The sequence below is a fragment of the Bombus pyrosoma genome, linkage group LG14, assembly GCF_014825855.1.
Source record: "Bombus pyrosoma isolate SC7728 linkage group LG14, ASM1482585v1, whole genome shotgun sequence".
Classification (NCBI taxonomy): Eukaryota; Metazoa; Arthropoda; class Insecta; order Hymenoptera; family Apidae; genus Bombus; species Bombus pyrosoma.
In genome coordinates this window covers 1,649,287-1,675,481 of record NC_057783.1, presented here as the reverse complement: position 1 = coordinate 1,675,481, position 26,195 = coordinate 1,649,287, and the positions used below count along the sequence as shown (strand labels likewise).

The 26,195-nt window shown below is 32.9% G+C and overlaps 4 protein-coding genes across 23 annotated transcripts in view; 1 reads left to right on the top strand and 3 right to left on the bottom strand.

The window, feature by feature from the left end:
- LOC122574684 (protein kibra) overlaps positions 1 to 6,822 on the bottom strand; it is a 42,250-nt gene extending 35,428 nt beyond the window's left edge. For 6 of the 8 annotated variants that reach the window (XR_006319133.1, XR_006319134.1, XR_006319136.1 and 3 more), the window contains exons 1-2: positions 5,632 to 6,821; positions 4,995 to 5,223 (exon numbers count right to left, since the gene is read on the bottom strand). Coding sequence is in view for 3 of the 8 variants with exons in the window: in XM_043742566.1 (XP_043598501.1) it covers positions 4,995 to 5,122 (128 nt within the window). In the remaining 5 variants the exon portion in view is untranslated. Of the gene's footprint in view, positions 1 to 4,994; positions 5,224 to 5,631 lie in introns of all 8 variants that reach the window. The other 2 variants (XM_043742567.1, XM_043742568.1) reach the window with 2 other exon arrangements.
- A 587-nt stretch (positions 6,823 to 7,409) lies between these two features.
- On the bottom strand, positions 7,410 to 14,117 carry LOC122574690 (nucleoporin p58/p45). Of its 10 annotated transcripts, none has more exons than XM_043742590.1 (9): positions 13,785 to 14,106; positions 13,300 to 13,652; positions 13,021 to 13,225; positions 12,567 to 12,940; positions 12,280 to 12,504; positions 12,114 to 12,188; positions 11,974 to 11,996; positions 11,792 to 11,824; positions 7,410 to 7,488 (listed from the first exon to the last, which is right to left on the bottom strand). In XM_043742590.1, the coding sequence occupies exons 1-7, from the start codon at positions 13,847 to 13,849 to the stop codon at positions 11,980 to 11,982; spliced, it is 1,314 nt and encodes a 437-aa protein (XP_043598525.1). In that variant the 5' UTR covers positions 13,850 to 14,106; the 3' UTR covers positions 7,410 to 7,488; positions 11,792 to 11,824; positions 11,974 to 11,979. The 10 variants fall into 10 exon arrangements, with proteins under 10 accessions (XP_043598525.1, XP_043598520.1, XP_043598526.1 ...); XM_043742588.1 differs by lacking the exon at positions 7,410 to 7,488 and adding an exon at positions 11,162 to 11,296; XM_043742585.1 differs by lacking the exons at positions 11,792 to 11,824; positions 11,974 to 11,996 and adding an exon at positions 11,132 to 11,296 and having other exon boundaries at positions 13,785 to 14,112.
- LOC122574689 (protein FAM114A2) lies at positions 7,518 to 11,273 on the top strand. 2 transcript variants are annotated; one of them, XR_006319138.1, is made up of 5 exons: positions 7,518 to 8,968; positions 9,310 to 9,905; positions 9,987 to 10,298; positions 10,378 to 10,521; positions 11,138 to 11,273. XR_006319138.1 is itself a non-coding variant. In XM_043742583.1 (4 exons), the coding sequence occupies exons 1-4, from the start codon at positions 7,933 to 7,935 to the stop codon at positions 10,450 to 10,452; spliced, it is 2,019 nt and encodes a 672-aa protein (XP_043598518.1). In that variant the 5' UTR covers positions 7,928 to 7,932; the 3' UTR covers positions 10,453 to 10,610. The 2 variants fall into 2 exon arrangements, 1 of the variants encoding a protein (XP_043598518.1); XM_043742583.1 differs by lacking the exon at positions 11,138 to 11,273 and having other exon boundaries at positions 7,928 to 8,968; positions 10,378 to 10,610.
- A 3,874-nt stretch (positions 14,118 to 17,991) lies between the features above and the next one.
- Positions 17,992 to 26,010, bottom strand: LOC122574682 (calpain-D-like). 3 transcript variants are annotated; one of them, XM_043742559.1, is made up of 12 exons: positions 25,052 to 26,002; positions 24,050 to 24,417; positions 23,776 to 23,972; positions 22,591 to 23,679; positions 22,222 to 22,455; positions 21,440 to 21,832; positions 21,061 to 21,362; positions 20,943 to 20,979; positions 20,546 to 20,871; positions 20,116 to 20,458; positions 19,848 to 20,026; positions 17,992 to 19,768 (listed from the first exon to the last, which is right to left on the bottom strand). In XM_043742559.1, the coding sequence occupies exons 1-12, from the start codon at positions 25,372 to 25,374 to the stop codon at positions 19,588 to 19,590; spliced, it is 3,972 nt and encodes a 1,323-aa protein (XP_043598494.1). In that variant the 5' UTR covers positions 25,375 to 26,002; the 3' UTR covers positions 17,992 to 19,587. The 3 variants fall into 3 exon arrangements, with proteins under 3 accessions (XP_043598494.1, XP_043598491.1, XP_043598493.1); XM_043742556.1 differs by having other exon boundaries at positions 22,591 to 23,972; positions 25,052 to 26,010; XM_043742558.1 differs by having other exon boundaries at positions 22,591 to 23,954; positions 25,052 to 25,964.
- Between the last annotated feature and the right edge of the window lie 185 nt (positions 26,011 to 26,195).

Genomic DNA, 26,195 nt, shown 5'->3' with positions numbered 1-26,195 from the left:
CTTTACCTGCTAAATATCGTACTAGATAAGTATATAATGTGCTTGGAATATTTTATATATTTTTAAATTCATGTACGTATTTAAAAATTCAATTTTGAATGACTCGGACTTTCTTGCAGGACTAAACTAATATTGTTAGTAAATATTTACGAGCTGTTGTATGCCGTATTTACACGTGTAGAAACTAAACACGATATAATTAAAATTAATTAAAAATAAATGTAGTTAATTCTTAAGTCCATGGTTTGAAGATTTTCTGAAATGGTCTAGTTAACGGATTAATGCGTATTTTCATAAATATTAAAATTTCTGCGCGTATTTTACACTCTGGTTTTGCTTCCCTAATGTAACCTAACCTCCAAAAGTCCAATAAATCTTTCACATACCTTTCTTAGAGTTAAGCAACGTTGGAAGGCCACTACAACGGAGAATGCCAAATAATACTGACACGATTAATCGTACGATTGATAAAAATATGAAGAAACGAATTCGAGGTATTTAATTGTAATAAATAACGAGATTATCGAAGGTATTTGAAGAATTATGACGACAATAGCAATCAACGATGAATGTTGTACGCTTGTCATAAATATTAAAACTTACGCGCGTATTTTACACTAGTTTTCTTCTTCTAACTAAAACTTTACTTTTCTAACCTAACCTCAAAACGTCTACGTAATAATCTAAGGAATTTTTCACATATCTCGGATTCCAACGACGTTGAAAACTTACTACAATAGGGAATACCAGCACAGTTAATCATACGGTCATGGAAATATGCAGGCTCGAATTCAAGGTATTTAATTGCAATGGGCAACGAGGATATTCCACGATCGGTCACGTACAGGCCGGTTAAGCGTATAAATCGTGATTGCGAATGATAGCTGAAAATATTTCTAACGACATAATGACTGTTTGCGTTGATGGAGAGACGGTCGGGTTGCCGAGTCGTTTTGAAACGTGTTCGAGCGTAAAAATTCCAAGAAGAAAATAATGGTACTCAGCTTACAGGAATCTCCGTTTGCCTTCGTTCTCTGTACGTGGATGTGTCACGGCCTAGGAATGTCTCGAATTTCCAAGTTTGGGAACACTCCTGCCTCGTAATTCGTGCCATGGCTTTGGTCACGCACATGTATACGCAATATCACGCTGCCCGTATATCCCTTTAACGTTATTCCTTCGCGCCAAAAAATTCGCGAATTACATTGCAAATATTTTGGCCGAATTCAATCCCATCCTTATTAAAACCACGAATAATTCATTTACGGCTCTACAAGCTTATTAATTCGTTAATCGAGGCATTTCTTAACTAAGAACCTCTATGTATAATCACAGAAGTGAAAAGTATTATAATAAACACAAATTAATTCCACTTAGATCGATTTTACTCTTTGCGAGTGTAAATATGATATAGCTTCTTGAAGCTTTATTTATACGAAAAGAAAGAAAGGTAAATTTAATCGCGAAATACATCTAAAACAATTTTTATTGCCATTAAACTAACAAAAAATTTCGTTGAATTAAAAATGGTCGGAATTAAATCGACAACGGACTAATAGTAAGATAAAAAAAATTGCTAAAAGACATTTTTTTGAATAAAAGATCGAGGTCACTTTCACTTTCTTAAACAGCACTATACGATTTTTTCACTATTTTTCATATTAAAAATTCATTATTACAGATGATGACTTCATTCTCAGATGATAGATTTTTATTCGAATAATTACGAAACAAATGTTAGAACCCGAAAATAATATTTTCCTTCCTCAATCGCTTTTTCAATATTAATTTCATAATTGAAAGTCAGTTATTCATTTTTCCTTACTAAAACAATAAATTTTCCTTATTAAAACAATAATTACGCAGTCAATAGCGTCATATTTAGTTATAATACTGATTGATTTACAAATGAAGAAATACCAGATGGAAATCGTACGATTTCTATCTTGACTTCGAGCAAATGGATAACTGTCGTGATTACGTAAGCAAGTTTATGAATGAAAAATATACATTAATAAAATAAATAATCAAATAATCCGATTAAAATAGATTCATTAGGTAAATTATAAAAATAATTTCAAGTCTGCAGAAAATAAAACAATTTTTTACATAATACCCTAACCTCGTATTTGATGATAGTTTACAAACTACATATGTATTAATATCCAACTATAATAATAGTTGAATATAAACGATTAAATATCAACAAACTACTACATGCTTATTGATCAATTACTTAGGAAAACCAAGACGTACCTACAAGCAACACGAATGACTATCTTTGAAAGTTGACAGCATATCGATATTTTCTTAAGTCACAATTGCATAATACAGCCGAGAAACAACCGTTCTCTCTTTCCTTTTCACGGACATTCTTGCAGCCTACGTACGAGGAAATAATTCACGTTCAACATGTTTCAAATGAACCGAATAACAAAAATCGTACATCCAGAAATCGAATTTGAAAAATGAATTCGAAAAGAAACCAACCATGAATCTATAAACAGTTGCGTATCGATCGTAAATTTACGAAACGATGTTATAAGAACTCGAACCGAAAGAATGCGAGAAAGAAAAAAAATGGTGGAGGCACGTTGGCGCGCATGCGCGCGCTCGTGAGAGCGAAAGAATTTTCCTAAACACAGATGTCGAGCAGATGCCACACGTTGCAGTGCGTGAGGAACGCACAGTGGGAAAACCGGGCGAAACGAAACGCGTGCGAATTCGATTCGAGTTTCCAAAAAAGAAACAGGTGACGAGAGGCGGCGAGAGGAGCTTAGTGGATTCGGGGAACGAAATTTCGAGATTTCGAGGAACGCGAAAGTCGCCGGCACACGGAATAACCGTACACCGGGCTCTGCTCTGTTGTTCGCGTGCCAAATGTGCAAACAAAAACAGCAGCAAACACAGGTCGACTGTAATCTGCGTTTGAATTGCTGGACGATAACTCGAGTGGAAAACAAGTATCAATTATACGTCAGTGATATCACAAAATATCATTGAAATATTTCAATTTTTATTTTGTATACACGCTATTATTATTAACACTGCAGAAAATTTTTGTGATTGTTCAATATCTTTGGGATTTGTTAAATGAAAAAAATTGAATACTTGTAGAACTTGCTTTTACAAATATAATACGCGTATTGTATGAAACATTTTAATTAAAAGCACTAACGCGCCCGTAGTGAAACCTGACTATCATAACTATATTGATAAAATTTGAAACAAATCTGAAAATGTAAACTAAAAATTATAGGATATTTATCCAAACATATACTTACTGAAAAATTAGTGTATAATATAAGTAACCATTTTAAACGTATCACACGTATTATGATGATCTTGCTGAACTATTGAGACTTATTAATATAATGGATAACCGATTGCTTACATATTTTTAACCTCTCTGTAAAATCTGTACTTATAATAGATTTCTTGTAGCCTCTCAGTAAGTATATTTTCAGATTGATTTCAGATTTTATTAAATATAATCATGACAGTAGTGTCTAATTACAGTGCTAATGAAATTTCGAAACATTTCAGATAAGAGTGTTTTATAGAAAATGTTCAAATACTTTCGTAAGCTACTACACATATATACAGAATATATGATACAGTGATATGGGTAATATATTGTGAATTAGTGTTTCTTTTCTCGAAGCAAGAAAGGAAAATCGAACGAAAGGACTGCATGTAACGAGATCGATGTCTTAATGGCGACATCAAAATCGGAAGAGTAATACCCTTGTACCAAGGTCTATTTTTAGGTACCGATCAGTTGCATGTACGTTATATACCGGTTAGCCCCGTAAGATGGTTCACTTACACCACGTTCCTCGGGTACGCGTATACACATTAATCTAGGCAACGTGGACACGTGGAACACGGTGTTCATGTAAGCCAGTTTTATAACGAGATTTTAGTCTTTTGCTCGATAACGAGCGCCATTCACTGGATCCATCGCGAGACTAGCACTTGCTTTATTTGATCTTTTGACGAATCAGAAAAGATATTCTGTACGATTTCACGCATTAAGAATGCAGATACTGGACATTCCTGAGTCGAATGGGTAATAATTTCTGCTTTTGAAAAATTACTTCGCTTGAAAATTAGTCCAGCTATGTAGATTATTATTATTACTATTCACATACAGTGTTGTATCAAGTGATTGTTAATATTTGATCATTAACTTATTATAATCTAAAAAATTAGCATTTGTAATTTATGCGTATTTGTAAATTCTTCAGTGTTTAATTTATAGATTATGAACGGCACATATTCATATGTAGATGAAACATATTAGAAGCGTAATAATTGATGAATACCTAACACTTATTGATTTTATCTTCATTATAGAAAATGAATAAATATATATATATAAATATAGTACATAACATTTAAGTAATAATAAAATAAGAAAAAACAAAATGGTTAATATGTATCAAATTTGAGATAAAAAACTCGATATTTCCACAGGCAACAATTGCAACTGGTTAAAACGCAGTGAAATTGTGACTTTTCTATCAGAAAGTTCAAATGAATAGTAGTTTTATTTTCGCGTGCGACCGTGGTCACCAGATTTCTCGAGTTTTTCATCGACAGCGCGGCGGCCCTGGCGACTGGAATGCGGGCGCGGCGAGTCCTCGGTGTATGAATATACGCATACACGTAGTAGATACACACGCTCGAGGAACTTAAGGGGCGCTCACACGAGGGCAATGTAACGTCAGAAATATTTCACGTTCCCGCTCGTGTGTATGTGTCTATGACGAATCTGCTCACTATACACACAGACGTTTATTATCACAAATAAGCACAAAACGTCTTGTTCATCCGTGTCCATAAATTCACGGAAAGAAAGAGGAAAAAATCGAATGCGATCTTTAAATGAAATAAGGTTCGCGCATAGAGATCGCACGCAATTTCATATATACTCGCTGTTTTAGCACGTGTACGCGTGCATACAAACATATACATAGAAAATGGCGTACCTGTCTCTAGGATCGATCCACGTTGTTTTTCTTGTGTTGTGATCGATGAAATACACTTTTCCATCAAAGTCTTGCGCGACGTCCCACCCTTCCGGAAGCGGTATCTCCCCATTCCGTCTCCTTGGCATATTTCACTGCGCTCTAAATCCATCCAAAACTCTCTATCACCGACCAGTCGACAGGCACATATCTGTGCGCGCGAGCACACACTCCCCGTGCCACATACACGCTGTATTGATGAAAGAGAAAGAAAGACAGTCGATGTAAGAGAGACAAAGAGGGAACATTCGAGTTGGTAAAGAGAAGGCACGCAATAGTAATACACACCGATATACAGTGGAATGGAGATAGAAAGGATGTGTTGCATGCCACTGAATACACACACGTGCGCGTGCATACATACACACATACATACATCTCTATATACGCGCACGTATACATACTCTGTCGAAAGGAAAGAGAAAAAAAAAGAAGCGAGGGAAAAAGAAATAGGGAAGGAAAAGAGTGTGAGAGAGAAAGATAGAAACATCACGTGCATATGTATACATATATGTAGATTTCATGTAGTATATATAATGTACACACACGTTCTCGCTCTCTCTTTCTCCCTCGCGCGCTACTCCGCCATCATGAATACCTCATTATCATGAGCGGAGTGACGTCAGAGTCCCCGCCTTCAGATTCCTCTCGAGCGGAATTCCACCGTTAACATAGCTGGCCGTCGAAGAAAAGTCCACTGTTGGTATCTTGCCTTGAGACGGTACTGTGGTCCTACATTTGTACAAGATCGCCAGTATAAATGCCCGTTACATTATCGTAACACTTATATTTCTTTTAATCCCGCACTCGTCACTTTGCAATATATCGACGAATGAAATATACCAAATAGCACACAGCCTTTAGATTTGCTTTCTTCACATCACCAACCGTAAACCGAATTTGGTAGAGAAAAAATATGAAAAACCACTTTCACCCTTCCTTTGCCGTCTCACTCTGTCGTTCACTTTTATTTGCACTCTTATCCTTTTGTTTATCAGGCCCTTGGTTTTACCACGTATCACGTGCGATGTTCTTTTTACACCATCCTTTAATTCCTACTTACTGTTCTTACACGATTTTATCATTTGTTTTACACCATCGGGAAAAGCAGGAACACTTAGAAAAATATTCGAGGAATCGGGCCGGTAATCGAACAGAGAACACTTCTCCGGCTAACGTCGTTCAGGTGCACGTTTCATTGATGAAATTTTCGAGGAAAATTGGTGAATTGTTCAAACGCGTAACAACCACGTCGTTCTCATTTTGGAGCAGCAGGAACGACGACGAGTTTCTCGGAGCAGAGACGGGGCAGCATCTGCGTCTGCGACCCGCTTTAAGAAGTGCACGCTAATGCCGGTACTATCGAGTACATTTCACCGTGTGCTCCCTTTTCTTTCTCTCACTAAACTTCGTGCTCGTCGTCCGCGAAAGACAGCGCGGAATCAACGCGACGTTCCCTTCGAGGAATGTCAGAATTCGCCTCGCGTTTCTCCCCCACGCGTTTTATTTCATTCCGTCTTTTTACTTACACGGAACGAAACTGCCAGGAACACTGTTACGGTTACCGCAAGACACTTTTGCTCCGTTCATGGATCGAATTGAACATGGCCTCGGCGAAGATTCTACACTCTGTCAAGTCCGTTGTTTCAAGTGGCAAGAATACGCGCAAACTACTCTTTCGTTTCGTACGATACTACAACCTCGCGCCAACTACAAGCATGTTGAGTGTTTGAAACATGCCACTGGACGTTCATACCGTGTGCGCTTGGCAATGCTTCTCACTCACTCTCTCTTCCTCTTCGCCTTAACGCGTACACCGATGAGAACCGAACGTAATCCCCTCTCAGCCTTTGGTATTCTCCTTCTTTCTCTCTCTTTCTCTCGAATCGTCTCCCACTACTAGGCCGAAAGCTCTCGTGTCTCTGACCGCTGTGCACGAACGACGACGGGAACAGACGAACACGATGCCCTTTCCACAGTTTCGCATATTTTCCGTTATATTGCATCGGCGGCACCACCGTACGACTCTCATGGAAACGCAGGTGCACTCAAGACCGTTGAACATCCGGGACGAATGAATAAACTGATGGTAATCCGTTGCTGCCCCTTCGAGAATGTCTCATAAGCCACTGTGGTATTCGCATGTATTGCTTCTTCTTTCTATTTTTTTTTCTCCTCGCTGTTATTTCGCTTGATGCGTGGCTTCCAAATGTTATCGATATTCGATCGAGTAATTTAGTCTCCTACTTGCGTCATTTATCGTTATTCACTCCTATCATTTTGCTTGAAATTAACTTATTAGCCTCAATCCAAATATTTCACATGTCACATTTTTACTGTTCTGTATGAGTATTAACATTTGTTTTTTTTTTTTTATTATTTTGATAATAAATACATTTTCGTCCACAATGTGAGAATATGTGTCTTTAGCATAATCTCCTTCATTCCTTTTAATCTGAAAATAAATATTTTATTCTATTTAAGAATCTGCATTTGATTTGTAAAATTTCTATATAAAGTTCATATCACTTTAGTAAAAGAAATTATATCCATGTCGCATTAAAATCCAGTGGTTTAGAATTTAGAATATTTTTCGCATGCACGATTTTTTCGATCTATACATTTACTATAAATTTGATAAAGTGTGTGAATTCTTACTTCCTTGGCAAGACACGTGACATGTGTATAATTATGTATGTATATACGTGGTGGAGAGTGCAGATATGTGAACGTATGGAGGTTTCCTGAACGTGGCGACATTTTTAACCCAAATTTTCTACACGTTACGAGAAACTGAATGTGCAATTGTAACGTAAACCGATCGTATCGAGATTCGAACATAGTTCGTAAATTGTTTCTAATAAATAAGAAGTAATCTAGTGTTTTGTACAAAGTTAATATGGCAACATCCGAGAGCGATGACTTTGAAAGCGCTGACGAGGAGATGAACCATGATATACCAACAAAAAGAAGTACTCAATTGCAACAGTGGAATTCACCAAACACGATAGATTCGGAATCTGATGACGATACGGAATATGTGCCTCGACAACCGTATACAAATATAAATTTCGGTAGAAGTAAAGAAAAATATTGGCAGACAATGGATACGCCAGCTAATGGAACAAGAGCTGATAAAAATATCAGTACTAAAGATACACGTAATTATAAGAAGCACGAGCAACCAATTATTAATGTTGACGAAACTTGTGAAAAAAAAGATGAAAACATTTCAACTATCGACTCACAGAAAGTAGAATGTGTACGGATCAACACTGGTGATACAGACTTGAAAGTGGAAAATAATAATGAAAACATAGAGTTAAGAAGAAATGAAGTATCCCCTGAAAAAGATGTTAATATGGACTTACATTCTGAGTTGACAGTTAAGTTGAATGAAAAAGAAAAGATTCAATACAAAGGAAAGAAATTAGGTGTAAAGAAGTTAGGGACAAAGGTTATGCCAAGTAGTAACCTTATGACTGATATAGATAACATAGGTACACATATTAATGAAAGGGATATACTGATGACAGGAGAAGATGTGCTTAGTAAATGTTCTATGGATGATGAGATAACAGAATCTGATATGCCAGAAGAATTGAAATCTGATAAAACATTCAAAGAAGTATTTAAATCTGAAGGTTGGGAAGGACTTGAAGATCCAATTGAATTACCAGAGGAATTGATTGAGGAGAAATTGCAACCAGTATTAAAAAGATTATCATTAGTTGCTGAAGAAACAAGTAGCTCATCCACAAGTTGGGGTTGGGGTAATTGGGGTGTAAGTTCTTTAATTAATACAGCTAGTGTTGGAGTTTCTACAATAACTAGCCATGTATCACAAGGACTTACTCTTTTGGAAGAATCAATGGCTTTATCTGATGAACCTAAATCTATTGCAAATGAAGAACAAGAAAATCAGACAGACAATGGTAACTTTTATTATATATTTATAAATGATGTAGGATGGATATATTTAATGATATAATAGACATATGTAATAGCTAATAGATAGGTAGACGATAGACAATAGATATGTAATATGTAAAATAAGAGTAAAATAAGATTGTGTGTGCGAGTGGATGGATCTGTGTGTAGATGAATAAGTGAGAATGAAAGACAATAGAAAAAATATATAATTGTGAACCAAGTTCCTTTTATAGTCAAGAGATTGAAAATAAACTATACCACTACTATTATCTAATGGTATAATTACAGCTAAATTATAAAACTGTCATATTTTTATTTTAGTTAACTTCCAGTTAATTTCCAGATGGTAAAGAGGAACAGACCAAAGAACAATCTTCTTTCGGGTTTGGAAATCTTATATCAAGTGTATCATCAATAACAAAACTGGTTGAATCAACTGGAAGCAAAGTTGTGAGTGGTGGATTAGATACGTTAGAAGCCATTGGTAAAAAGACAATGGAAGTTTTACAAGAAGGTGATCCAGGCTTAAAGAAAAAGAGAACCTTCTTTATAAATGAAACAGATAAGCCTAATTTATCTCAGATTCTACGAGAAGCTAAAGAAAAAGCAGATAGCACAGAGAGAACAATGGAAGAAAGACAGAAAATGAGAAAAGTACATTTTGAAAGTCTCTTTGATGATTATCAAGGACTTGTTCATATAGAAGCATTAGAAATGCTATCAAAACAAAGTAATATTAAAATACAACAGCATTTGAATAGCTTAGATACAAATGAATTAAATTCTGTTGAAAAAATGTTGGAAGAAGTTGAAGAATTATGTGCATTAGATAATGATGATGAATACAACGATGAAACAGATGAGAAAGACTTGAAATATAAATTACAAGAAGCTTGCAGCGATCTTGGAATTAACATTACATATGAAAAGTTACACGAGGTAAATAATTTCTGTCCTAATAATACGAGAGTTTACTATTATCTCTTGAATGCATTATACAAAGTTAAATATTGATTTTAGGCTTTTCAAGACTCTAAAAATTATACTACTTTACCACATAACGATCAAGAAACTTTTGAACATGCTATTTCAGTTTTGGCACAATTTACAGCATTTTCTGTAGAAAGGTTTCATAAAACCGCAGAATTACTTTTAATTAAAGAACATCGAAGCACTGTTAATGAAACTGATTCACTAGTTCAGTTAACAAATATTCTGTCTAATCAAATTGGAATATTAGCTAATACTTACTGTAGTGTTTTAAATAAGCTTGCAGAAACTTCAGATAAACCTCATACTATTAAAACTAATATAACAACGATTCTCATGGAGGTAAGAGAATACTATTATGTATTAAATTATAGTATACATGTGTGAAGAAATAAATTTTCATTTTTTTTTTTTTAAATAGGCTTCAAATGCAAGTTCTTACATTCAACATGCCTTCAAATTGTTGATTCCCATCATAGAAGTTGGTGCTATATAACGATGAGTAGAAATATTTTTTTAATTCTTGTTCTGCATATATTGTAAAAAAAGAACTAATACATTTCAGGTAATTAGTTCAAATAACTTTTTCTAATATGTTTCGGGATAGAAAGAAAGTTTTGAACGTTATAAAGAAAGAAGGATAGAAAGTAAGAGAAAAATATTAAAAAAATAACACTTTTTGTACTATATAAATTGTATGAATTTATAATATATTAAAAAAGAAAGAAAAATAAAAGATATCTGTAAAAAATTTCTAGCAACTTGTTTAAAAAAATTTAATTTAGGTACTCATTCTTTTTTCAAATGTTCTGCTCACAAGCATTTTACATATACAATTTATGTTATTTCATAATGCTTCGCGAACAGTTCTAATTTCTTATATAAATCTATACCTAATTATAAAATTAGTAAAATATACTTTGAATTACAGAAATGCTTCAAGTAAATATTTTCTTAAAATATAGTTGTACTATTGTATATATAAAATGCTTATAATTATAGAATTTAATAACAATTTATTTTCTTATAAAACATTCTTGTTTTAAAAAAATAATAATATTAAATCGAAATATTAATATTAAAATCAAGTAGGATATTTATAATCATATGTTAAAATATTCTTAACAATACGAGAATAAATATAAACTCGATTTAATGTTTTCCTCTTTTATTACCAATAGGAGGTTTCTGAAGTTGAAAACTCGAGTTTGATTCACTCGTTGGTAAAGGTGTAGTAAGATTTGGCGGAGTATTAAAGGTCAAACTTGCTGTTGGTGGTTTCAATGACGAACTTAGAGTAATGTTAGTAGCAGATGGTGTTGGTATTGTATTTCCCCAAACTGTAACAACATATATACTGAATTATTTTGCATCTATTTCTAAGAGTCAGATTAATTGACGTGTACAATAGCTAAAGCTGTGTTTCAATGAATTAAAATGTCATTGAAAAGTAACAAAGTAGCAACATTGACATATTTATATACTTTCTTTTAATAAAACTAATATTCAACAGTATCCCTATATATTGTTGTGTATTCTTTTAAATATATAATCTAGTTAACGCGGGCATTCTTACAAAACCACCAAGAAGCAGAAGCAATTAAAGTACATATAAAATACACAGCCATTCCTTAACAAGCACAGATTTCAACCTCCCTTTACTATGTGATATTTGAAAATGCAAATTAAGAAAAAGAAGAAAACAGAATATCATTTATTTCACTATTATTAAAAATGAATATTCTCGTATATAATTAGTAAATGTTAAGTATAAAAGTTATGCATCCCTTTCCACATTTCACAACACAAACAGAAACTGAAGAAAAATATAGTACCTTATAAACTAAAATAGATTCCTTACTCTTTTCCTGGAAAGACAAAATCAAAATCAAATCACAGAAATAAAAAATTTTAAATCGATCATATTTACAGAATAATTAGTTGCAACAGTCTTTCTATTCATATATGTGAAATTCTACAATACTTAGTAAAGGGCGTTAAATGTTAGTAAATCTACCTCATACTAAATCCACGCAAGACCTGAAGGTAGGAGATATTCATGGGATAGTTGAAACAACGAAAATACGTTGTTTTAGGGGTTTTGTTTTCAGCAAAAAATATATTAACATTATAAATTTATATATTAATTTCATTTACCTAATGGATTTCGTGTTTCATAACTTCCTAGTCTGTTAGAATTTAGTGCTGTTGATGAAAGGAAACTTTTATTTCCTATAAAAGTAAAGTATATAACACGTTAATAGTTACATGAAATAAAATAAATACTTGCATATTACAGTAAGTTTTAAAAATTATCAATTACCTGGACCAAATGGCGTAGGACCACTCGTAATTTTTCCAATACTACTTCGAGATATTTTTCCATCTGGTTTAATATCTTCAAAAACGTTTGTATTATCTTTTAAAACGTATTTTCTAAAGTTTAAATACTGTTCCTTTTGTTGTTGTACTTTCGAATGTACACCTTGCAATTTACCAGCAACAGCAACAAGAGACTCGTGAAGTTTACTCATAGCCATCGTCAATTCTAAAAACCAATTGAAAGATATTTTAAAATTTTGAGGAACATTAATACTAATATAAATTTACCTTGCGGAGTTAAAGTCTTTGGAGTCATCATTGTCTGTATATGTTTTTCTGTTGTTTCAATTTGAGATCTAAATAACAGTAAATCATGTTCAAAGCTATCAGCCAATTCCATAAAAAATAATAATGGTGCATTGTTTTCATATTGTAATCCTGGTGGAGTATCATGCGTTCTTTGAGCTACTTCAGAACTTTGTAATGCTTTTGCTGTGTCTTGTTTCAACTTATCAGCAGCAGAACGATCTCGTTGAACTGATCCAGCTAATGTTGTTAAAAGTTCCATCAATGATGCTGTATCTTCCGCACATCGATTTAACGGTCTTGCAGAGCCCCTTGCTATATCTGAAGACAATACCTTTTGTTCTTTCACAAACTCTCTATAATTAATTAAGAACATATATTAAATTAATTAATTTTATGCAGTTCTAATATAATAGTTCTACTATATAATAATTACTTGAATTTCTCTATTGTCTGTAATAATTCTGGTGGCCAAATATTTTCTTTAGCAGCAGCTGGATTAGTATTTGCTTGTGAAAATCCTTTATTACTTGATGATATATCTAATCCCCCTAGTCCTTTATTGGTAGTGCTTGTGGTAGTTGTAGTACCACTAGTAGCTAATTTTGATCCTAATAAATTACCACTACCAAAAAGTGATGCTGTAAATACAAAATATTAGAGATAATATTTTGATTATTAATAATATTAAATTATATCTTCAATTATCACATACTTGTCGTAGTAGGTGCACCAAAGGTAACATTTCCAGTTGTAGCTGTAGCAGATGTAGCACCAAATGTCAATGTAGAAGTTGTTGCTGGTGTGCCAAAAGAAAGTCCACCAAATAATGGCGCAGACGTAGTTGGAGCTGGAAATAAACTGCTCGCAGTAGTTGTACTAGTTGTATTTGATCCTAAAAGTAAACCAGTTGATTGTGTCTGTGCAGCAGTTGTAGGTGTACTATTAAATCCAAAATTAAGCCCAGTTGTTGTTGTTGCCGGTGTGGATGGAGCTCCAAAGGTTAATGTTGGTGCTGAAGTACTTGAACCAAAAGGTGTACTAGTTAAATTAAAACCTGTTGCAGGTCTAGAACACAGTAAATTATCAATATTTCAGTGTATAAATTTTAAATATAAAACCCTATGTTTCGGTTTCATAATGCGAGGTTAATTAATTTAATTTCAGTTAAGGATACGAAATGTAAAATTGTGTATTTACTTTTGTCCAAATCCAAAACTTGTGTTGCTCGAAGTTGTAGGTGTTCCAAAAGTAAACGTTGACATAGTTGTGGCATGCAATAAATAATAAGGCAAATAAACGTCACTAAATGACACGCAACGTTTTATATTTCAAATATTAACAATGTATGCATTGCACGCGTTAGACTGTCCTCAACTGAGTAACTGGCGAGAATAATTGTAGAGCGCCATCTATAATGTAAGGATGCACGTTTTAAATTCGAATATGTGTAATTCATTTTCGAAATGTATGTACCATCTTATGTATATTTTTGTAGAGATGCGTATTTCCATAAAATATTGAAAATATTCGTAATTGAAAATAAGATTCAAATGTAAAAGTATTAATTATAAACAAATGGTTGAAAAATGAACAGAAAAATAAAGAAGCATGTGGATGATATTAAATAATTAAAAAAAAGAAGATTGAAAAAAATCACTTTAATCATTATTAATTTGACTTGAGACTGAATGACGATTAATTTCTAGATAATATTCCGATTTATTATTAAATGTACCTATACTACTATATTATATAAATCAAGGGACAATACAATGTCTTTATCATTTCATAAAGTAGTAAATGTTTTTTTTTTTTTTGTATGTACGCGACAAAGTTCTAATAATTATACATTCCATCTATAGGAAATGGGATCAATTCAACAAAGTTTGCCAAATCGGTACACAGACTATCACAAAGTTGATTGCTGGTTCGGGTTCGTACATGGGCGTTTCTAAAATGATCACAGTCGCGTAGACTAAAAGAACGCGTCTAAAAACAGTTTCTTTCTATCAATAAACTTCGTTTTTTTTTTTTTTTTTTAATATTTTCAGGAATTACTTAATCTTTCCTTTTTCCTTTAATAATTTAATAATTTTTAGATATTGTTTGCATTAATATTTCTCTTGAACGTGTAAATATTTCAGTCTCATTTGAAACGAAGAAAAAAGAAAATCGCATTTATAACGCTTGTATACAGTTTAGAATACACCCGGTACGCAGTATCGTACAGAGTACGAGTTACTTAGTAATTGTAAAATGACACCGCAATATTATACTCTGTAATTACAAATACAATGAGATACCGTAGTATTTTTTTTTGCTTTTTAATTTTCTTTGCATATTAAGAATATATTCCTAGATATTTTGCGATGGCGTGCGATTACCCTACATCTTTTGCTCCATTTATATAAATAGTACTAACGCCGTGCTGAAACAAACGGTAAATGTTATTCAAGAATTTACAAAAGATCGGCAAAATTATTCATTGACTTTAATGTTACACAATTAATTTTTTAATGATAGCGTAATCTCCATAAAATTTTGCAGATTTAATAAATGGCTTTAAATTTCTGAAAGCTTATTGCAAAAAGACAAAAAAAGAACAAATATTTATGCTTCGCACATCACCGGCATTTCTTCGACTTCGATATATTACTAATTTTGCTATATATAATTTTCTATTTCTTACTTTTTAATCGGTTTAAGCGCTGTCTCAACAAAATTGTGTAAGCATATGCAAAACAACTTACGTGTACCACAAGCAGTGTATAAATTAATCAGCTTCACCCATCCCTTAATTATAATAAATAATTCATTTTATATACAAATTGAATTCTTTTTTAAAACGCTCAAATCCACAAAGACAGTTTTCTAAAATACCAAACACACTTGTTCATTCGCCGTAGCGTTGTGCATAATCAACTACGAACGTTGCTTTCAGAATAATGTCACTTCGTGCTTTCGAAACTTTTTTAAAGTTTTAACAATCAAAATCCAAACATTAAATATACGTTATATCCATTATTCTGATAGTACCGTCGAAGCCACAGTAGTCATATTCTAAAATGGAAATATTTATAATTCTTTCTCAGTAATTATACACGCACACACACTCGCGAGCGGAAACACACGCACATGCACACTCGCACACACAATATTTAAAATAGAATATTTTTTTTCTTTGAGAAAAAGTACTATAATATCATTGTGACAACGGAATGGGCCTCTATAAATCATTATTGATTAAATATTTGTTTACAGGTTTTTTTTTTGTTATGCTTTGGTATGGCACTAAGTTTTACCTTAAATTCTTTTAATTTAACGTTATGCAGATGCAAGTTATGCTTAAAAAGTAAAACAAGAAGAAACAGAAGAAAATAGAGGAATTAGGCGTTATATTTAATTGTGTCATCTGCTTTAGCATTGTTGTTTTTGCATTTGTGTACATGCACCGATGGGACTTATCCTAAAGTTTTTGAACAATGGTGCAATTTAATTGATGCTTTAAATTACCATTTAGAGCATAGCAGTCGAATCTGTTGATTCAAATTAAAATTACTATAACAATATAAGTTACCTGCTACTTGTTTTATATTTTTTAAGAAAATGCATAAATATAGGTCTCCATTTTATCTTAAATGTTTTTGTCTGTAAATTAAGGCCATTTGAACAGAAACTAGTGCAAATAGTATAGTTTATTTATGAGAATAATTTTTTTCATTGCGTCTAACACTTACATAAATTTTAATCACTGTTTAAACTTAGGAAAACTGATTTATATTAATAACAAAAACATTTCCTTTTTGCTTTAAAGGGTTTCCTTTAATAAATGATTGCCTTAATATTATCACAAAGTGAATGAAAGGGGTTCTGATATCTTTAAATACGATTTAGTTTAAATAAATCAGAAACAGTTCCTATATTAAAATTATTAGGCCACATTCAACAGTTAGATCCGTTTGTTTGAAGCCGTTGAATAAAAATAATTTCCTTTCATTGCGTCAAAGAGAAAGCAATGCTTCCAGCGGAACTCAATTAACAATTATTAAAAGTTAAATTTTATACCGACAGGAATCAAATATATTAGGAACAGAATATATGGAACACAGAAGTAAATGTATTAATGCAAGTAATCAGAGTTTTTAAATGGATAATAGGAGAATGTAAATAAATGTAAGGAATGTTTTATTTAAAAAAATATATATAACTGATCTAATTAAGAAAGTTATTGCCAATAAGTCTCATAATGCTTATGTGCATAACTTGTTTCTTTTCTTGCATTTGAATTAAGCAAATGCACATATAATAAATACTTTGTACTATCATTGAAATAATATTTATAATGCTGCCTTTTCATTTATGAGGACATTTTTTAACTGACATTTTAATGACAAAAAACGTCATTATAGCTGATCACAGCATGAGATATTGTCACATTACCACATTCAATATGTATAGAAAATATTAGACAAATTGTCAATCAGATCCAACTGCCATCAAAAGAACATTTCAGTGCCAATTTCACCATTCTTTAAGGACATGGAACATGGCAGTTTAATGTTAAAGCCAAAGCACCGAGCTTTCCATATAAAACTGGATGTTTGCTAGTTTATATAATACACAGTATATCGGTAAAGATCAAAAATATTTTTTAACTTTCATACAAATAAGTATGAAAGAAAATTCATATAAACTTGTATCTGCAAGTGCTTATCTTTTTAATTATGCTTTATAGAGAATATTAATAAATATTAGATACATTACTTAAATTAATACATTGATTAAAATAATACACATTAATTTTTAATTTAATTTAAAAAATAATTTGTTCATGTATATATATATATGTGTGTGTGTACATATATATATAAACGAGTTGTTTTTTTTATTCACAGCTATCTTTAATTAGATGTCCTTTAAATATGAATGCCATTTATGCATACATGAAGAAAAAATTTGTTTCCTTGTAACATAACACATAAAGTTTTCAACTCATAAATACAAATACAGCTGTTCTAATACTTAAAAAATACATATCGAAATCAATTTGCTTATTCGAGTAGTTCAAGAAAATTCGATATTCTTTAATAGATTTAAATAGTGTACAAATTAAATTCGTTAAAATAGATTTAAACAATTGCAATATTTAAAAGATCTCAATTGAAACAATGAACGTGAATTTTGTCGAACTATTCGAAGTACTCAATTAATCGAATATTCGAATCAATTAATTCAATTTAGATTTCGAATATTCGAATATTTCGGGTACTCAACAGCTCTAGATACAAGATTATACAAACTTTTTCATGGTTTACACGCATATAATTAATATTTGAAAGAAAAAAAATGTTCTCGATTTTTATTAACGTCCTGCATAATATGCATAAGAAAGAATTAAAAAGTGTGCCAACATACATCGCATTTAATACATGTAATAGACATATTTAAAATTATCGGTTGGTACAACATTAATAAGAATCAAAACTTATAGCTTCACTCTTTTGTATACAGTTTTAACATTAAATTAATCATATATTAATGCAATAATTTCAATAACAATTTTTTGAATTATTTTATGCTATTCGAAAGGAGATATACTTGTAACATACATATAATTTTCAATTTAGCAATCTTTCTCTTTAAAAAGAAGGGAATGTTTTATTAAATTGTAATTTCCTTTTTACGTGAGATTATAATTTGCTAAATACGTTTTTTTCAAATTGAAAAAAAATGATTCATATATTTCATTATCCAATACTTATTTGTTTCGTTTATAGATGAAACACATATATGTATATGTATAAAAATAAAACACAAATCTATTTATGTAAAAAAAATTTATAAATGATTGCGCCTCGTAGACGACTATTCTGATGTCATGATTACAAAATGTACAAGACTTATAAAATTGACTAACTCGTTAACTGCCACACTTGTGTATGTATAAAGTTCAAGATATGTATTATAAGTTAAATGAACATAAAATATACATACAACAATCAGTGATAATAATTTTGTTAATAATTCGCTACAAAAATTTTTAACAACAATAAAGTTAAACGTACATTGCACAAAATGGCAGTGAACGCGTCACTATACTGTAAAACTTTCAGAGAGATTTTTGGTTCTGTAGCTATGCGCTACGTCCATTTTTAGCACAAGCACTCCATCCAGTTACAAGATGGAAACAACAAAAGTTCAGATGAGATAAAAGTTTTACGATGTGACCAATATTCGGAAACCCTCACTTAAACGGCCAGTAACATCAGCTCTCATACACAATATACAATACATGTACTTTTAAATGTGGGTTCTGAATACGGTCTGTGTATCCGAAAATAGGATCGACTTGTGAGATGCAAAAATTGAAAAAATTTCGACCCATAGTTATACCATACTCTAAGCAATTCCAAAAAGAGTGTATATGTTTTTCATTATCAATGGCTGTTATTTATTTCACTTCATATATTATTACTGTATAACTTTTACGCTTTGTTACTTTTTATGGTGCTTATATGTTACGTTGAGAAAATAATTTTTTTTTATATAACAAGCAATGTGTTTAATTTGTTCTTCCATAAATATTTAATTTCCCTTAAGTCTTCTTTATGGATCAATGGTTCCCGTAGAAATGCTTAATTTGCACGCAAGTTTTAAAGTATATTCATTTTCATTGATACAACGAATGATTTCTACCTAATTAAAAAAAAATATTTCTAACCACTGATCTCAGAGAGAGAGAGAGAATCATTGTATATTAATTGTTAATTATTGTAGTATATCCAATAGTGAGCTTGTCGTAATGCTAAAAATTTTCATACAACATGAATAGCTAGAAAGCACAGAATGTATTATAGTTTCAGTACTATTTCTTCTGTACCAAAATCTTTCTAGCTTGCTTTGGTAAATTTCTGGATATCACGAGTACATAATAAATCTCTTACTTGACAAACGAGATACATTTAAACATTGTCCTATTTGTTATTAATCACTCATTCGTTCACGTGATTAAACGAGGACTATGTAAACCTTCGACTTGAGTATCAATTTGAGGACAATGTTGAGTATCTGGCGGACCCCAGTCATGCAAGTTTCCACTGTTAGCTAGTCTGTGCGTAAGTCGATGTGCTATCGAAAAACCTCCACTACCTTCCAATTGTGTTAAAACTATGATGACTTGTCTACAATAAAAAAATTTATCGAATGATCTGTCATGAATGTTGATTTCAGGAGCACGTACAAGAGAAAGATCTATTTTACCTGTGTAGCGGGGGAACACTATCGGCAGTTCTGAGTTGTCCTCTTGTGGACACAACGTTATAGCTTTCATGGCAGTCACATTTTACATGAATCCATTTATTTACATGACGATTTTCTACCATTACTACAAGTCCAGCCCAACCTTTAGTTAAGTAATAAGCAGTCATTCCCTCTCTTCCCTACATATAAATATTTTACAAAATACTGGGATTTAGAGATACACGAACAGTATTGAAATTGAAGTTGCAAGTTACAGAAATATTCTTACTTCATGTCTCTGTCCTTTTGCTAGAGTTAAACTTATTATAGCATCAGCTAAGACAAATGCTGGCGGGGAAATTTGCTCAACTAATAATCTCTTTGAACTATGAATGGCAAGAACGTACTCAGGGTAACTGGAAGTATCTTCCATTCCTGTGTGCCAATGATTAAAGGCCAAACATACAACAATATACAAATCCCTCTCTAACATTTTGTGACATCCAACGAATCCACGTACTTGTCGCTTACTATGTTCTACTAATCTCCCCACTTCTGGTGCTGCTGGTGAACGCGTACGAAAAACAACTACGCACAAGTCCAACTGAGAACGTTGTGATTTTTCGGAATTCCTAAATATATATGTAAGTATAATAGACCATATTCTTATATTTGATATAATTATACAAACGTATATAAAATGAGATAATAAAATTTACCTTTGCCCTTCTTGAAATAAAGTAAATTCTGTTTCAGTAGGTTCTAGTACCGTTAAAAGTACACATGATAAATGTCTGAGAGATGATAAAGGTGGAAGTGTCCCACGTAATCTAACTTCACTCCACCCAACTCTAGTTTTACAAATATCAATACAATCAAAATATTTCAATACATCGTCAAAAGAAATCCAGAAAACACCGTCAGAAGCACCATGTGGCATGAGCATTTCCCGCAATTGTGGTGTCCAAATAGGACTATCATCAGACCAATCACCCTTCCAACTATAGTGACCCCATGGATTACGTAATCTCAATAATCGTATTCCCTATCAAATATATTACTCAAAGTACTTGTAAGTTTTTAATCATGTATCTATAAATATGTGTATTTTTTTACCTGTACATCCCGTACATCGAGAACAGAATAAGCGTGCCTAGAAAAAATACAATAAGTTTTTTATAGGATACTAAATAAGTATACTTAAAATTTTTAACTCTTGTCGAACTTTTTCTACCTTGGCCTTAAACCTTTACGTTGATATTCTTCCTCATCAACTTTCATATTACCACCTCCACAACTAGCACCCATTAAAAACATAGCTTGCCTTGAAGATAAAAGTTGTGCCCATATTAAATCCTTATCAAGTTCATCTTCACTTGGCAAAGCGGATGGTTGTAAAGGCACACTCTCACAAGGGGCACCTGTAAGTGTTGCTAGACCTTCTATTGCACGTCCAGATACTAAAGCTTCATAGCAACCATGAATTTTAGCCACTGCTTTTTCAATTAATGGCACCCAAAGTTGTTTTCTTTTTGCCTACAATGTATTTTATCAAAATTATGAATGAAGAAAAAGAAGTAATAATTTCTCACTTATAATGCTAAGATATAAACCTGAGAATATACAAGATGGCCTCTTTTATCACAGGGTAGCAAGTCATCAACAAGTACTGTGGTCCATTTTCCATCTTTACATAATCTTACTTGATAAGCTCCTTCTGGGCAGGTTTCCCTCATTACTAAGACTCTCTTTACAAGCTCATCACTTTCAGCTAAAACAGCTAAAGCTGAAAGTAACCAACAGTTTCCTAATACACCTTGTGAGATATCAGAAGGTAAGGGTTTCCTAAAAACAGCCCAAGGCAGTTTGGAATCAACTGTAGAATCAACATTAATTTGATGAGGCCTTCTCCATTGAACAACATGGTTATCTTTTGTTTCAGCTGGATTGTAATATAGAGATTTTGGAGCTGGTGGAAATGAGTCATCGACAAAAGGTTCATTTGTCTATAAGATAAGTAAATTAGTTATTATTGGAAATCTTGCATTTAAAATATACTAGTCGAAAATATTTTCAATTTATTTAAACAAATATTATGAACTATTTGGATTTGAACTTCATGCATTTTATATTTCATAAACTAAAGATATTCACTAAAACATTTATTTTCTCCTTGTTTTCTCATTAGTATTATAATACAAAAATAAGAAATTAATATAAATAGGGAAAATAAAAATCAATTGATGTGAAAAAATATATAATGCAAAAAAGAAAAAGTATAATTATATTTTTCAAATGTAATTTACATATATAAAAACAAATTATCAAATCAAAAACATCTTTGATCGTAAAAAATCGTCCTTTGTTCATATGATATAATTTATGATCAATATACCTCTTTGCAGTAGCGAACAATTCGCTCCCATTTCTCCAATGCTTCTCTTTCCTCAATTTGTCTTAAATTCTCCATAACTACGCTTTCTTGCCGTTGCATTGTAAGTGTACTTATGCCAGATTCAATAATTCTAGGCCTTTCACCTGGTAGTTGAGATAAATTTTTTGAGATTTGGCACATTTCACAAATTCCGTTTGTACTCTTATTTTCATATGTGCACAGTTTACACTGCCACTGGAAACATTGAAATGTTTCATATATAATAAATTTACATAGAAGATGAAAGCTAATAGAAAAATATATGGATAATATATATATTCGAATATTTTACTAATAAATATATGTAAAACAGCTATAAGAGAATCATACTTGACCATGAGTGGAATCTCTAATTCTCGAATGTCTTTTATCTCCAATTGAAGAACCATTTCTTCTTACAGAATTCCTATGTCTTGGAGTAACAACTTTTGAATTTATAGGGGTTGAACAAAGTCTTGGACTCGGACTTCTTGATCCAAAAAATCTGCTATCCTTTGGTACATCTAGAAAATCTGCTAAAGTCTTACAAGCATTACAAGTTTGTGCTGATAGCGGATTCCTTAATGTACACGATGGACACACCCAGCTTTCTCCTTTTCGTAATGTAGCGTCTTCTAAATGCATGATACTTTTAAGCTTTGAACCACCGCACGCTTCACACGTTGTTCGCGAAGCGGCATTTAATAATGTACATTTTTTACAAGTCCACACTGGGGAGGGTGGATCAACTTCTTCTAAATCAGATTCTGCTGTAGCCAATGTAGCAGTTTTCTGCGGAATGTATCTTACACTATCTCTGGATACTACGATTGGAGATTGTGAATGCATTGAACAACTCGTTTCATCCTTTGTGACCGTTATTAGACTAGGTTGCATTAACGAAGGCGGTGAACGAGAAGATCCACATATATCGCAACCAGTTGACCATAAAGGATTATACGCGTAAGAACATTTCCGACAAGTCCACATACGTTTTAACGAGCTTACATTCGGTACATCACCGACAGGACTAGTTGCTTCGCTATGTGCTTTTGTGGGTACAAGACCTAATTTATTATTTTGTTTTTTTGGCAATGGCGGCGGTATATCAGGGTCGGTAATTCCAATGTAAGAATATTTTGGTCTTGTACTAAAACCAACAGAATGTGGTGGTACTGCAGGTGGTTCATCCTCATTGAGACTTCTACGATTGACGATCTTTTTCTTTCGAGATACATTTGTAACGGATTCGACATCAGAAAAAGATCGTCTATAAAACAATGGACCTGCAGAAGATAGAGCACGTGGTTCCCAGGCAGGTACACTGATAACTACTCCACTGCAAGGAGCAGGACTTCTAGGGGCTTCACATGCCTCGCATTGTTCTAGGCCAGGAGCATTATCAAGAGTACAATTATCACAACTCCAGAGAGCATCATCCTGTTGAGATTCTGAGACTACTAAACTTGTTGGTCTTTGAATTGCATGTTCAGATAATTTATGTACAACAGATCCATTAGATAAAGAGCGACTAACTTTAGATTTGACTCTTTCATAAATTGAAGGACTATGTCTTTTTGGTGAACGTTGAGAGGTATCAGTGGTATTTGTGTAGGAAAGTGTAGTAGACTCCATAGTTTCTATTGGTGGCAAGGTCCAGTCTTCTCTATCTTGTCTCCTTTCACTACGACTTATACTTGTTAGTTGTGCCATATCTATAGAGTACAGATAAGCTATATAATATTTGTACCACAATCTTGTTCAAAATATTATTAAAATAGTATTAAAAAATAAATGAAATAATTTATACCCTTATTGATAATTCTTGCATCGCTTGTAGAAGAACTTGTTGCATTGACATCATCTAAAATATTGGCCAGAAGTTCGGATGCAGTTTTGAGACGATTTGTTTTACGTGAATTCAATTTTTTGCGTTTACGTGCTCCAATCTGTCTTTTGCCAGTTTCAGCTATAGAGGAATTTGCATCACAAGCTATGCAAATTATACCAGAACTGCAGCTGTTGTCTAACAAACAACGAACGCAAGTCCATTGTGTTATTAAGGAAGGTAGAGAAGAAGATCTTTTAACTGGCTCTTTTTTACAAGACTTTCCATTCCACGAATCATGGTGAGATTTCTTTATATGATTATTGAGTAGAATTAAATTCCCCTCTGAGCTAAAAGTCGATATGAAAAATAATAAACAATTATTAAATGGACAACAGCCATTGGCATATATGATAACATAATAAAATTAAGGAAGAGGAAAGAGTCAAAGAATATATAACATTTTTATAATGAAACTATATATTTAATTATTTCCTAGATATGAAAAAAACTCTACCTAAACATAAAAGAAAGGATAACAACTATGAAAAAATATATGCTAACTTTGATATTATTCTAAGTATATTGTATCAATAGTGAATGCGAAAGCCTGTATTCGTAGATGCAATAGTAACTTGTCATATCTACGTTTATGCGAACATGCAACAAATAAACATTTGTATTATATTCCCCTTACAAACCATTGTTCTGTGCATTGTGTGAAATCCTTGGCACAAATTAAACTTGTTCAGTGAGAGGTAGAGGAAAGCTCATACTATGAAAATACCTTTGCTCAAAAAATGAGATATTACACCAAAATGATCGCACTGATACGAACTGATAAGTATTACATTCGAGGAGAAGTCGACAAGATTTTGCGGAGAGTTCGGTAGACTGTATACAAACACGCGAGAAATCGAAGATGGGGGTAGGGAAGGGGAGGGGGTTGCGGACAGAGCAGAGATGAGTTAACAATTTTCTCACCGATGTATGAGATCGGTTTTGACGTATTGATAAGTTGCCGGACGCGTATCGCCCGTTGCTGGCTTCTCCAAACGAAGTTTCGGCGGAGGTGTTGGCGGAACAGAGACCGAGGAAGAGTCACCTTCCTCGTCGTCTCTTTGCTTTTCCTCCTCCTCTTTTTCTTCGGGAACTTTGCGATCCAAGCTCAGGCCGAGCCTGAGATTTGCTTTCTCATCACTCCTAAGCCGAGTAAGGCCGCACCTGGCGCATCGCGTGCTCTCCGTTGGATTTATCAGAGCGCACTCCGAGCAATGCCACTGCAACACCGATGCAATCGAGCCCATTCTTTACACGTAGTCATGGCTCCTTTGCTAACAGGATCACTGACTTTTATAGCCACGATCCCTTTTACTCGAAATATCACCACACCTCTACGCGAGGACGAGGATCAACGATACCGTGAAACACATTCCGTGATAATTCTTTTCCGCTGCGGCGGTTGCCCGCCGTTCTTTGTCATATGTTTCAGGACGGCCATCTTTTAAGCCCCTTCTCCTCGCACTCTCACCCAATGTTTTATTCTATCTCTTTCTTCCTTTTTTCTCCCTTTCTTTCCGTCGTCGCATCACACAGTGAACATTCAAATGCACACACAACTTCAGTGCATCTATTCTCTGCGTTTCTTTTCTCTCTCACCTTTTAGGCATCTTATTTATCTAAATACTTCTTTTCTCACTGTTTAATCGTATTTGCTAGTATAGTCTAATACGAGATATACACAAATAAATCACTGATTAATCCATATTCGTTCACTTAAAGGCAAAGAACGAGATGAAACGCGTCAATTGCAAACGGTAGACATCGTCTGTATACCTACATCACTGTAGCCTGAGCAAGTGTGTTGACTACATTGGTTGCTGGCATACACAGGGCTGTATGATTATTATCATACGCGTACATTGACGTAAAGAAAATTTGTAGATTTCGGAATCATGCTTCCATTTATATTAGTTATTACCTGCGAGTGATTAATTAGTCATTATTATGTTGAAATAATATTCTATTTAAAAGTATTGATAATAAAATAATAGTTTGCTTTTAATTATTTAACATTTGAAATGTACACTTTTTAAATAAGAATTAGTTGTTCATTGTGTTGGTTAGT